The 14,477-nt window shown below is 30.0% G+C and overlaps 2 protein-coding genes across 2 annotated transcripts; both read right to left on the reverse strand.

Moving 5' to 3' along the window:
- Nucleotides 1–274: 274 nt before the first annotated feature.
- Nucleotides 275–1,966, reverse strand: LOC112710557 (UDP-glucose flavonoid 3-O-glucosyltransferase 7). The gene has a single exon (XM_025762825.3). The coding sequence runs from the start codon at nucleotides 1,904–1,906 to the stop codon at nucleotides 446–448; it is 1,461 nt and encodes a 486-aa protein (XP_025618610.1). The 5' UTR covers nucleotides 1,907–1,966; the 3' UTR covers nucleotides 275–445.
- A 10,583-nt stretch (nucleotides 1,967–12,549) lies between these two features.
- On the reverse strand, nucleotides 12,550–14,165 carry LOC112710558 (UDP-glucose flavonoid 3-O-glucosyltransferase 7-like). The gene has a single exon (XM_025762826.3). It carries the CDS (start codon nucleotides 14,127–14,129, stop codon nucleotides 12,669–12,671), a length of 1,461 nt encoding a protein of 486 aa, XP_025618611.1. The 5' UTR covers nucleotides 14,130–14,165; the 3' UTR covers nucleotides 12,550–12,668.
- Nucleotides 14,166–14,477: the final 312 nt, after the last annotated feature.

The following is a 14,477-nucleotide window of genomic DNA, read 5'->3' on the forward strand; positions in this document are numbered from 1 at the left end:
AGTAATAATATAGTAATTATTTTATATATCACACGAATATAAATTAATATTTTTTTATTTAAAAAATTTAAAAAATTTGAGCTTGTTATATATATATATATATATATATATATATATATATATATATTAATCATTTTAGAAAAAAATTTAATAATTAATTTATTATTTTTTTGTTTCAGTCTAATTTAAATATTTTTTATTCTTTTTCAAAATATATTTTAAAACATTTAATAATATATGACAAAAAATACCGAATAAATTATATAAAAATCAGTTAAAATATAATACTAAAATATTTTTATTAAAAGATGAAATATGCATTTTTATTTAAGTGTTGGACAATGTCTAAACCATTCCAATTAAAAAAGGTCACAAGGACTTTATGCCAACGGTGTAAAACATGCATGCTCATCACCGGATAACAGACTAAGAGAAACCTAGCCAGCTAGGTAGAAGTTGCAGGTGTTTTGAGCGCCACAAGCTTCTGAAGGTGATCAATAAGTTCCGTCAAAGTGTTGTATGAGGACCCACCTTCCTCAACCGCTTTCAAAGCCTTCTCTTGCAACTCCTTGGCTCTTTTCCTGATCTTCTCCGCTTCATCGCCTCCGTCCATCAACCTCTTCACCGCCTTCTCTATCATCTCCGCGCTCACCACTTCCTTCGGGGTGTCGTACTGCGATATGATCCACTCCACTGCACCCACCTCCACCCCAATACCGTGCACCTCACTTATCACCTTCTCAATGAAGTATTGATCCCCAGACGTTGGCATTGTTATCATGGGAACCCCAGCAGCTACCGATTCATTCACAGAGTTGGTTCCACAGTGAGTCAAGAACGCTCCAATAGCCGCATGATTCAAGATCAACGGCTGCGGCACCCACTCTGTTATCACCATCCCTCTCCCCTCCTTCTTCATCGTCTCTACAAACCCTTCCGGCAACCATTTCCCTTCTGTTTCTTCAACTCTGTTGTTCTTGTTCCGCGAAACCACCCAAATAAATGGGTGCCCTGAGCGCTCCAGGCCCAACGCTAGCTCGTAAAGCTGCTTATCAGTTAAACGGGCCAATGAGCCAAAAGCAACGTAAACCACGGAACTGTTTTTCTTGGTTGAAAGCCATTTCAGGCACTCGTGTTCGCTATCAACGGCTCTTGGAACGGTTTTATGCACCATGAGATCCGTGGGACCGATATGCCATACTCTCCGACCGGTGATCTTCTCGTAGTGCTCGGCGTACTCTGCGTCAAGCTCCTTGAAGCTGTTCACGATGACTCCGAGGCTCTCCTTCTCTGCGTCAATGGTGGGCTCCATGACTTTGTTGAAAGTCGCCATGGGCTTCACGGGGAAGGTGATCTTGTGAGGTAGGCCCGGGATAGTGTACGGGCCCGTGTTGGATTTCAAGATCTCGGGATGAGCTCTAATGGCTTCTACCACGCACATGTCAAAGATCAACAGAGGGTTGAAGGTGAGCCTCGGGATCTTGAAGCGTCTCGCGGTGGCTTGGCTCCACGTGAACATGATGTCGGCGATGAGAGCGTCCGGGAGGGACTCCTCAATGAAGGACTCCACTTGCAACTGGATGAGGTGCGATGCAATGCAGAGCTTCCCGGCGGCGGAATTGTCGGCGACGTCGGAGAAGTTCTCGACGCCGGGGGGAAGACCGACTTGTTCGGCGGGGAAGTTGATGGTGTGGATGCAGATGCGGTCGGAGGCGTTGTCATGATCGCCGCCGCCTCCGATGATGGCCTTGTCAATTAGACGGGCGTTGGAAGGGGTGGTGATGATGGTCACGTGCTGTCCACGTGAGGCCAGGAAGCGTGCTAGGTGGACGACGGGGATTTGGTGACCCCGCGCGTAGTATGGCAGCAAGTGTATCTTCAATGGCCGCGACGTCGACTTTGTCATTTTTGTTGCACTCGAAGAAAACTGTTCCTGTGTTAATCTCTCAAATCTCAACTTATATTAGCAGTATTATTTACTTGGGAGTCGGACTAAAATCATTTAAAAGTGGCTTCACGCTTCTCGCGAGGGGATTAAATTTTAAAAGAGGCATGACAAGTGTTAGGTTTAATACTTTTTATTAATACGTAGTTAGTTGTAGTGTTTTTAGCAACTGTGCTCTAATTTTCTTCGGGTAAAGTTAGGAATATAATCATTTAAAATTATTTATTTAATTTAATATTTATAATGTTATATATATAATATTTAAAATTATAAATTTATTATATTTAATATTGTATATTATTTAAAAATAATAATAAATATAAAATAAGATAACTTTTGATTGATTTAAACTTGTTTTATTATTTTTTAAATATTTTCATTTTTTGTTTGATCTCTGGATTATTGGCACTTTACTTAATTTAGAAATTAGGGTATCATAATATTGATTTGGGATTTTTATTTTTACGTTTTATACTGCAAAAATTAATTTAAAATGTTTCTAAAGTAATATATCTTTAGAATTAGTTAGATTATCTAATTTCGGTAGTTACATCAGCATTATGTTTAATAGAAATAGATTTTAAAAAAGACGATGATCATACTTATCAAATTTTAAATTTTTTTTAAAATTATTTTATTATTAACATCTTTTAAAATTATTTTTAACCACGACGTCTAAATATTTTAAAAATAATTTGGCAATTAACTTTTATTAATATTAGTTAATATTTTGATTTAGTAATATATATAAAAAAAATTTAATTACAGAAATGACAAAATTTTGGAAAGTGTTACAATAATATGATGTTTGAGAAGTGTGTTATAAAAGAGTATGAAAAACACGATAAAAAAAATATGTAATATTTTAATCCATAAAAGTTGATAAAGAAATACGACACTTTAAGTGTAATAAATACTAAACTTAAGATATAGTTTTTTTTTTCCTAAGGTAATCATTTATTCATTTCATCAAGTAAAATGAATACAGTGATATGATCTAGTCCTTGGTTGAACAACAAAATATAAGAGAGGAGTTTTTCATAATGTCCGATCCTTGTAAGTTGTATCAACTAATCAACTAAAATAATCTAATGAGAAGGAAAGGAAAGTAACTTAAAATTGCATGGTTGGACTAAAAGAACGCTAACGAAAAGAAAGGAAAAGTAGAAAACTAATGGAAAAGCAAGAAATTAAGGGAGTCATTAAAATGTTTAAAACTTTTTTTTTAAGATATTTTATAATAATTAAAATTTAATATATATAATCGATTAAACTATATTATTTTTGTTAAAATTGGGTCAGATAAATTAATTTGATCGAAAAAATGATAAATCAAATCTTAAACCGATCTAAATTTATTTTTTATAGAAAATAATTATAATATCCTTATTATAGAAAATAACTAAAATACTTCTATTTTATATATATATATATATATATATATATATATTAATTTTAAAAACTCTAAATCCTAATCCTATGACGATAAGAAGTAAATGACTAAAATTTAGAATTCTCAAAATTAATATATATATATATATATATATATATATATATATAAAATAAAAGTATTTTAGTTATTTTCTATAATAAGTGGTATTGTAATCATTTTCTATAAAAAAAAATAGTATTATAGACCAGTTTAAGATTTAATTCATCATTTTTCGATAAAATTAATTTATTTGACCTAATTTTGACAAAAATAACACAATTTAATCAATTATATGTGTTAAATTTTAATTACTAAAAAATATCTTTAAAAAAATATTTTAATAGCTCCCAGAAATTAATAGGATTTACGTGTCTGATATATATTCAGTGTGGAGTTTATCAAGAGCATATATTTGCGGAGGAGAAATGTTCCTTCCTTTGAAGACTTTGGCATTTCTTCTCACCAAATTGTCTAGACGAGCATCGCCAGCCATCCCCAGGTCCTTCTTTCTTTGCGGTCGTTTTCTTGTAAGCTCGCTCAGTTTCAACCACCACACCATGATTTTTTATTGTTGTTGACTATTGATGTCGCATAGAGGTTGGAGATTTGCCAAGCTTGTTTCACAAAGGAGCTGAGTGCTAAACAATGAAGAGTCATTCCTCTCTCTTTTCCGCACTTAGAGGACACATCTTCAACAAAAATTAATTTCTGAAGTTTTTGAAATTTTACTTTATTTATATAACTTAGTAATATGTTAATTTTTTATCTTATTCTCTTATCACTTTACTTATCATACCCTTAATGACTTTTATATATTAATTATATTAATTATAATATCATATCTCTAATTATTAAGCATTTTTTTAATCATTACTTAATATTTTTTTTTACAATTTGAATTTTATATTTAAAAATACAATAAAAACTAATAATAATAAGAAATTAGACGTAATAATAATATTCATTAAGTGACTGTAATTGTAATTGATTTGTAATTCTTTTATTTCATTTCATTATCATTCAAGAGTTAAAAAAAAAAAAAAACCTAAAGGCCTTGTTTCATTTTATTATCATTAATAGAAGAAATGTAAAGGCGCATAGGCTTAAAGCGAGGCAAAAATCACTTTAGTGCAATTTAAGCACAATCAGAAACGTGATAAGTATCTAAAAATCACGAGTTTATTTCAATTAAAAGCATAATTGAGATATACCAAAAAAAATTATAATAAGTCATAGTTATCATTTTAAATAGTATGTGATTTGAATTCGACTTTAATACGATGTCTATGTCGAAAGGAGTTGAAACATTTGAACAACAGGCGAACTCACCCAATAAGATTATTGTCAGTCAACCAATTTCGAGAATATAAAAAACCACACTAATAATTCTGATGAGGTATGGTAATAAATTGATTTAATTTTTTTTGTGTTTTTATGTGTAGTTATAATTGTTGAATTTGAAAAATTAAAATATGATTAAAGTGATGACAAAATATTACTAAGAATATTATCAAATTGTTTGTGTGATATATTTTGTTTAGTATGCAGAAAGTTGGTTAACTAAAACTGACCCAAGAAAAAAGCACTCAAACTCACAGGCCCAAATACACACGATTAAAGTCTAATGTTCATTGGCTTCTATCACAAATGTTTCTCATCTGAAATAAAAACGGGCACTTAGAAAATTAAAAGAATGAAAAACACATTGAACCAAATAAAGATCCAAACCCTATTCAATGATCCACCAAAACGCACTCTCCTGAAACCTGAACTCCAATTCATTTGAAGTCATTTTCACATCCACCGAACCATCAAATTCTCTCTTCTCTCTCTTCTCTTGAAGAAAGATGAAAGATTCGAAGTTAGGGCAAAAAGAAGAACCAAAAGCTAGCTTCCTTTTTCAAGTAAGAAGAGAAAGTGCAAAGACTACAACAAAGGAAAGATTTCAACGCGTCAGAAAATCACAAAAAGGTGGTTTCTCCATTTGTGCTTCAACGAGAAACTGTGAAAAAATATTCTGAGCTACAAGCACCATTCAAGCAACAATGAAGATAGTAAAGTCAATAGTGCTCAAAGACTCATCAATGACTGAAAATCAAACTTGGGGCCAAAGCAAAGCTTAATAGTCCAGAATCAAGTTTCATGAAGAAAAAGGTTGAGAGAGAAAGGTAAGGTTGTATGTCACTGCTTCTGCTCTCTCTCACCTCTGACCATGCCGCTGTTGGTTCTGATACAGGAGTAGAAGACATCCCAAGTGTTGAACTTGGTTCAAACCTTGGAAGCTTCATTCCTCTATAATAGGAGTGAACGGTCAATGATTGGGCAAGAGAGAAAGAGCAATTGTTTAGGTTTTCATAGCTCCTTGAGCTATTCTTATTCTTCTCCTTCATGGTTCTCATTTTGTAATTTTTCTCAATTTAGTCTGTCTGAATTTTATTGGTAAAAGAAAAACATGGTGAGGTTTGTAAGAAAAAGCCAATGAGTAAAAAAAGGCAATGAGCTAGACTAGAAGAAAAAGCCATAGTTATCTCAAAATCTCCTTATGCGTTATTCTGTTTTGTGCCATGATCTTGAGAGGATTCCCTTGCAAGTTGAGTTAGCACTTGGCTGTTGAAAACTAAGATTGAGTCTTAGTCAAGTTTAGGTTGGGTTAGAATCTGAACTTGTTCTAGATAGGATTGGGTATATCCTAGGGAGAATTTTTTACTGTAATCTGTTAAAAAGATAGTGAAATTTTATCACTGTTATAATGGAGACTAGATGTAAGCTACATTGTACTACGTAGCTGAACCAAAATACATCTGTGTGTTAATCTCTATTCGCTTCTCTGTTTCTGGTTCTGTATTATAGGAGACAAAATTATCTCCTACCGTATTAAGAGACAAAACCAAAATATCTCCTATATTATCTTAATAGAAAGCAAGTTTACATGAAAAGAAAAAAGGGGCCAAGATTCAACTCCTCCTTTTCTTAGCCACTGATAACCATAAATAATTATGCTGCACTAACTAAGTTCATAAACATAACATTTTAGGGTTCTTGATGACCTGGAGAAGAGGGTTGAATCTATGGCCTTCTTTAAAACTTGTTTGATAAAGCCTCAAACCAAAACTTAGTACTTAGCTTCTGTTTGGTTTGCGTATTGGATTATGTAGGAGATAATTTCGTTTTGTCTCATAAATCGTAAATAACAGAATCAGAGAAAGGAAGAAGAAGATGACTCAGCCATGTATCCTGGTTCAGTTGCCTCGTGCAATGCAACCTACATCCAGTCTCCACTACAAAGTTAATGAAATTTCTACTATCTTTCCAAGTATTCAATACAAAAATTCCCAAAAACTCAACATAATCCTATCAAGAACACACAAGTTTCAACATAAACTTAACTTGGCCATGTAGCTACCTAGACTCAACACACTAACTATTTATCTAACTTATCAAGGGATACATCTTAAGTACATGACAGAAAACAGAAATACAAACAAAAAAAATCTGAAATCACTCTTACCTTTTTATTCTCTAAGTGTTTCTCACATCCTTTTCTCTCTATGTCTTTTTTTTAGTGCCTCACTTTCATACCTTTTTCACTGAATGAAAGACAAAGAAAGATACAACATTAAAACCGAATATTCAATAATAAATCATGAAGGAGATAATGATTCACAGTCTTAACTCTATGTGATGAACCCAATTTCTGAATTTAAAACCATGTTCTTCATCAATAAACTAGTTGTAATCCCTTTTTCTTTTTCTTCATACAGACTATAAAACTTGGGATTTAAAAACTGTTTTTGGGCTTAATCAAGGAGATAGGTGCAATAACAATTTGCTTGCTCAAATACTCAGTGAGGTTCCCAAATTCAAATTCTTAAATTCGTGCTTTGACTTTAAGAAATAATTTTAACCATTGATTTATAATAGAAAAATTTAACCACCACTTTCTTCATTTTTTACTCGAAATGAAGGTGTAGAGAATAGAAAAAAATGTGAAGCAATTAACTTGGAAAACAAATTACTTTTAAATTTTTTTAACTCTGCTTAGCTTACTTTTGCTTAACTTGATTTAACATTTGCTTCCTTGATTAGCTTTTTCTTTTTTTAATTTGGTGGTTGAATGAAAAAGTGAAGCTCCCTTTCTTCTTTGTTATTTATCCGAGGTGAACTTATTGAATCTTAGGGTTTCTTTCCATTTGGCTTATTTATTGGTATTGGGCTGAATTGATGATTCAATTTCCATTCACCAGCCTTGGAATCATTTGGTTTCATAGGTTTGGGCTACAACAAAAGCAATTTGAGCCTACATACTTAAACAATATCATCAAACCCACTTGGGTTATCAACCAAAATTCAACATGTTTTTCATAATCATCTTTCTTATTTATTTACTAAACTCAACACATCTATAAGTTTATGCACTTGCATAACATTTATAATTACATGTAACTAACATTCAAAAATTAAATTAATGTATATAGTTATTATATCTATATACATATTATTTTTTATTTATTGCATAAGTAACTATCAAGTTAATACAGATGTTTTTAAATTTTATCATAATTAGATTTAAAAAAATGTCAAATTCTTAAATTAATTTATTCAATTAATAAATTCACTCATAACATACATAAGTTCATACACATAATATCCATAATTTTATATTAATAATATCCATAATTTTGTACTCATAACATTCATAATTTCATATATATGATATCCATAATTAATAAATTTTTATAATTAATATTACCAAATTAAACTATGCCTCTTATTATATTCTTCAAATTATTTTATATGTATACTAATGGATCATGATTTTAATTATTTTAATATTTTTATTTAATATTCATATGTAAAGTTATTTATTAATTTTAATATGATGAGTTGTTGATAATTACTTTTAAAAATTTATTTTTAAATTTTTGTTTATATTTTATATTTTATTTTTATTTTTTAATAGTCTATATGTAAAATATGAGTTGTATAGTAAATGTTAAAATTTTTAAATTTAACATCTATAATTTTAAACACATAATATCTATAATCAATAAATTGGTGCTAATTTATTATTTGTTATTTTATTTTTTCAAGTCAAAAACTAATAATTTTGGACATTTCTGTTTTTTCGTAAATAGAGACTAATCAAATTTAAAATATTTTTATTTTTTTATAAAATATATCGAGGTGATTTGAGATTTTTTAGGATTAAAAATATCAGAATTTAAAATTTCTATTTAAAAAAAATTATAAAATTATGAATGTAATAATAATTTTTTTTTGAGATTTGGTTCACATTAAATTTGAAATTGAATTTTGTATAACTAAATGAGAGAAAATATGTTATAGAAAAAAAATTAATTGTGTCAATTAAATTAGGAAAATGATTTACACTTTCTTATCATTAAAAATATTATTGATTATATATTTTTATTTATTGTTTATAATATTTTGACTACCTATCATTACTCTAATAATGTTAAGGTTAATACATACAGTGTAATTATTTTTTTAATTTTTTAATGTATTCATATTCATCAACTTTTTAACAATTTTAATTTTAATTAATGTGCTCATGGTACATACATCAACTTTTAAATAATATTAATTTTAATTGATGCTGTGCAATATTGTTTTACAACATAAAAAAATTATTCAAAAAAATAAAGTATAAATTTTAATATGTTATTTATTCGTTAAATAATAATAATAATAATAATAATAATAATAATAATAATAATAATAATAATAATAATAATAATAATAATAATACATTTCAAGAAAAAGAAAAAAATCCTTTAAAACAAGGTGGGGTAATTCTTTCCAAAAGAAAGCGACACGAATAATGTACACTAATAGCGGTTGGAGTCTCCCGCCGAGTCTTTTAGGTTCGACTTAGTTGATCAATCTCTTTTGTATGAGTTGAAATTTGGAAGGTTCCTTGTCGAATTTTCTGGGAAAGATAAACTCTCTCGTTCTTGAAGCTTTCCAGCAAAAGTTTGACCGGAGAGTTGCCAGTGACACTATACGACACCGTATTGCAAGTTTTATGGCTAAACAATCAGTAAGATGAGAGACGTACTGGGACAATTAATGTGGTTGATACTATGATTTTACTGATAAGTTTGTGACTTCATGAAAACTAGTTTAGTAGGTCGATTTTGGAGAATATTTGAGACTTAGATTCGTTGAAGGATTTTAATCTCAACGGAAACTAGCTAGTTGGGAATCAAATATGATACTAATAGTAAAGTTTCTATGATTAATTTGCAAATTTTAAGCTTAATGGGACATTGAATCCTTCTGTTGCAAACTTTGATTCTCTTGCTGAAATTGGAAGGTGGGCTTGGTATGTGGAGATGGGTTATTGACAATAGTAGTAAAGTAAGAACGGCGTGGTGATAAAAATTAGAGAGATGAAAAGATTATATTGACGATAGAAGTGGGGTTGACGATGAAAGTGGGGTGGTGGAGGTAGAGTGAGTTGCAGTGAAGTGAGAAAGATATAAAGAGAAGATGTTGATAGTGATGATGGAAGTGGAGAGAAATTACTGGAATGAGAAGAGATGAGAGAAGATGATATGATGTGATGATGAGTATGTGATAAAGATGTTTTTTGTGTTGCATTTTAATTAATTTCTGTATAATTTATTTGGTATTTCTCATCACATATTATTAAATTTTAAAAAATATTTTCTTTCCAGAAATAATAAAAAACATTTAAATTGGACTAAAACAAAAAATGTAATAGATTAACTATTAGATTTTTTTTGAAATTGTTTATATAAAAAAATATGTCACACTCATAATATATATATATATATATATATATATATATATATATATATATATATATATAATTTTTTAAAATAAAATTTATCATACGAGTTATATTGATAATAAGTTTAAGCCTCTTAAAATTTTTACAAAAAAAATTCAATTTATATTCATACGATATATAAAACAATTACTATATCATTATATTATAGATTAAAATTCACTAATTTAAATTTGTTTTTAATTTTCATATAAGCATTAGAAATAAAAAAATTATAACTATAAATGTAGTGTAACAAAATATATATAATATTAATTAGTTTTTGAAAAATTTTGGAATAATATTTTCTTTCTAATAAAGTGTTATTAAAAAATTAACAGTATAAAAACTAATTTCAACTAATACGATATAATAGGTTATTAAATATATTTAATACAAGAACCATTGAATATAAACTTTTGTTGAGTTTAAATTTTAAATAATTTTTAATTAAATTTTGAATATTCTTATTTTAAAGAGTTAGAATATTTTAATATCATCTTTTTCATATCTTTTTAATTGAGTCTTTGATTTTTTAAATTATAAACCTTATTTATAATTAAGAAAAATGTTTTAACATTATCAATTAGCCACACATACAAAAATACGGGAATAATTTTATAGTCATAATTATAGTCTAACTTTCTAAACAATACAATAAAACTATATATAAGTAATATAATTAAATTTTATCTATATCTATAGTCACATTTCATAAATAATATAATTAAATTATATTTATGTTTATAATTAAAATATGAATATAAATAAAAAAATTATCATGATAGTTAATTTTTTCATTCATAATTTTTTATTATTTTTGTTGTAAAAAGTTTAATTATTTTAATAGTTAATTATTTTTTAAAAAATAATTAAATAACACAAAAAAGTTTTATTAAGGGTAGTTTATTTAGATATGATTAAAAGATAATTGAATAAAAAAATTATAATTTAAAAAGGTAAAATTTTAAAATATAAATGACAAAATAACTTTATAATAAATTAATTATTTTATTATTTTATGTAAAAAAATTTGTTTATTAAGGTCTAAAAATAATATTAAAATTAGTACTATCAAAAATATTTTAAATTAAATATTATGAAGAAAAATAAAAAAATTTATATAATGACTAATTTGATTAATTTTTAAAATTTTAGGAATGAAAATGACTTACGTTCTGAACTTTCACGGACTATTTTAATTATAAATATTATTTTTACATGTCAAGTGACACGTGGCGCGTTAGTTGTCACGGACTTGACACGTCAACCAATCATCTGGTGACACGTGACACATCATCATGCCACGTGACATTTAAAGTGACACGTCATCATCTAACTAACGGAAGGACCAATTTGACTTACATTTTATCTTTTAAGGACTAATATAACTAAAAAAAATATTTGAGGACTAATTTGAAGAATAGATGATCTGGGACGAATTTGACTATTAACCCATATATATATATATATATATATATATATACACACAAAAAGTCCAACTAATTTAAAGTAAAAATTTTTTAATATTTGATGAAATTATTCTTGTATTTAGTACTTTTTTTGGACTTCCTCTTAGTTAAAAGTATAATCATTATAATGTTTTTAATTATTATTATTATTAGAGGTGTTTGCAGATTAGATATGGCTAAAATTTAATTTCGATACAATATTAAACTCATCAGATCGAATTCGATATCCACACTTTTTATGTTTAGATCAGATATTAAATATATTCATAAAATAAAAAATTAAAAAAAATATTTTTAAACATATTTACTTCTATAAACACTTTTTATATTTACTTTTTTCATAATTTTTTAGAATTTTTTCAGATTTTTTTTAAACTAATTAATATTTTATATATTTTGTTGGACTATATCTACCTATAAAAATTTTATTTATTTCTAATATTTATATTAAACATGAAAACAAATTTAAATTAATAAATTTTAATTTATAATGTAATAATAATATAGTAATTATTTTATATATCACACAAATATAAATTAATATTTTTTTATTTGAAAAAATTTAAAAGATTTGAGCTTGTTATAAATATATATATATATATATATATATATATATATATATATATATATATATATATATATCATTTTAGAAAAAAATTTAATAATTAATCTATTATTTTTTATATATTTATCATTTTAGAAAAAATTTAATAATTAATCTATTATTTTTTTGTTTCAGTCTAATTTAAATATTTTTTATTCTTTTTAAAAATATATTTTAAAAAATTTAATAATATATGATAAAACATACTGAATAAATTATATAAAAATTAATTAAAACATAATACCAAAATATCTTTAATAAAAGATGAAATATGCATTTTTATTTAAATGTTCGACAATGTCTAAACCATTCCAATTAAAAAAGGTCACAAGGGACTTTATGGCAACGGTGTAAAACATGCATGCTCATCACCGATAACAGACTAAGAGAAACCTAGCCAGCTAGGTAGAAGTTGCAGGTGTTTTGAGCGCCACAAGCTTCTGAAGGTGATCAATAAGTTCCGTCAAAGTGTTGTATGAGGACCCACCTTCCTCAACCGCTTTCAAAGCCTTCTCTTGCAACTCCTTGGCTCTTTTCCTGATCTTCTCCGCTTCATCGCCGCCGTCCATCAACCTCTTCACCGCCTTCTCTATCATCTCCGCGCTTACCACTTCCTTCGGGGTGTCGTACTGCGATACGATCCACTCCACTGCACCCACCTCCACCCCAATACCGTGCATCTCACTTATCATCTTCTCAGTGAAGTATTGATCCCCAAACGCCGGTATTGTTATCATGGGAACCCCAGCAGCTACCGATTCATTCACAGAGTTGCTTCCACAGTGCGTCAAGAACGCTCCAATAGCCGCATGATTCAGGATCAACGGCTGCGGCACCCACTCTTTTATCACCATCCCTCTCCCCTCCTTCTTCATCGTCTCTTCAAACCCGACTGGCAACCCTTTCCCTTCTGTTTCTTCAACTCCGTTGTTCTTGTTCCGCGAAACCACCCAAATAAATGGGTGCCCTGAGCGCTCCAGGCCCAACGCTAACTCGTAAAGCTGCTTACCAGTTAAACGGGTCAATGAGCCAAAAGCAACGTAAACCACGGAACTGTTTTTCTTGGTTGAAAGCCATTTCAGGCACTCGTCTTCACTATCAACGGCTCTTGGAACGGTTTTATGCACCATGAGATCCGTGGGACCGATATGCCATACTCTCCGACCCGTGATCTTCTCGTAGTGCTCGGCGTACTCTGCGTTAAGCTCCTTGAAGCTGCTCACGATGACTCCGAGGCTCTCCTTCTCTGCGTCAATGGTGGGCTCCATGACTTTGTTGAAAGTCGCCATGGGCTTCACGGGGAAGGTGATCTTGTGAGGTAGGCCCGGGATAGTGTACGGGCCCGTGTTGGATTTCAAGATCTCGGGATGAGCTCTAATGGCTTCTACCACGCACATGTTAAAGATCAACATAGAGTTGAAGGTGAGCCTCGGGATCTTGAAGCGTCTCGCGGTGGCTTGGCTCCACGTGAACATGATGTCGGCGATGAGAGCGTCCGGCAGGGACTCCTCAATGAAGGACTCCACTTGCGACTGGATGAGGTGCGATGCAATGTAGAGCTTCTTGGCGGCGGAATTGTCGGTGACGTCGGAGAAGTTCTCGACGCCGGGGGGAAGACCGACTTGTTCGGCGGGTAAGTTGATGGTGTGGATGCAGATGCGGTCGGAGGCGTTGTCATGATCGCCGCCGCCTCCGATGATGGCCTTCTCAATTAGACGGGCGTTGGAAGGAGTGGTGATGATGGTCACGTGCTGTCCACGTGAGGCCAGTAAGCCTGCTAGGTGGACGGCGGGGATTTGGTGACCCTGCGCGTAGTATGGCAGCAAGTGTATCTTCAATGGCCGCGACTTCGACGTTGTCATTTTTGTTGCACTCCAAGAAAACTGTTCCTGTGTTAATCAGTTAATCTCTCAAATCTGAACATATATTAGCAGTATTATATACTTGGCAGTCGGGCTAAAATAGTAAAATTATTATGTGGCTTCACGCTATATGCGAGAGGGAATTTTTTATTAGGTGGATACTACAATGAAGATGGCAAAAATATCTTCTCATGAAGATGCTTTGGTTAAAAGTGTGGTTTATTTATTTAGCCACACTTTAAACAAAAACAACACTTTTATAAATATCAAAATCTAACCATACAATCCATCATCCAAAGGTCAAAAAGAAATATACTCATATGAAGACAATTATGCCATCTTCATTGT

The sequence above is a fragment of the Arachis hypogaea genome, chromosome 9, assembly GCF_003086295.3.
Source record: "Arachis hypogaea cultivar Tifrunner chromosome 9, arahy.Tifrunner.gnm2.J5K5, whole genome shotgun sequence".
Taxonomy (NCBI): domain Eukaryota; kingdom Viridiplantae; phylum Streptophyta; class Magnoliopsida; order Fabales; family Fabaceae; genus Arachis; species Arachis hypogaea.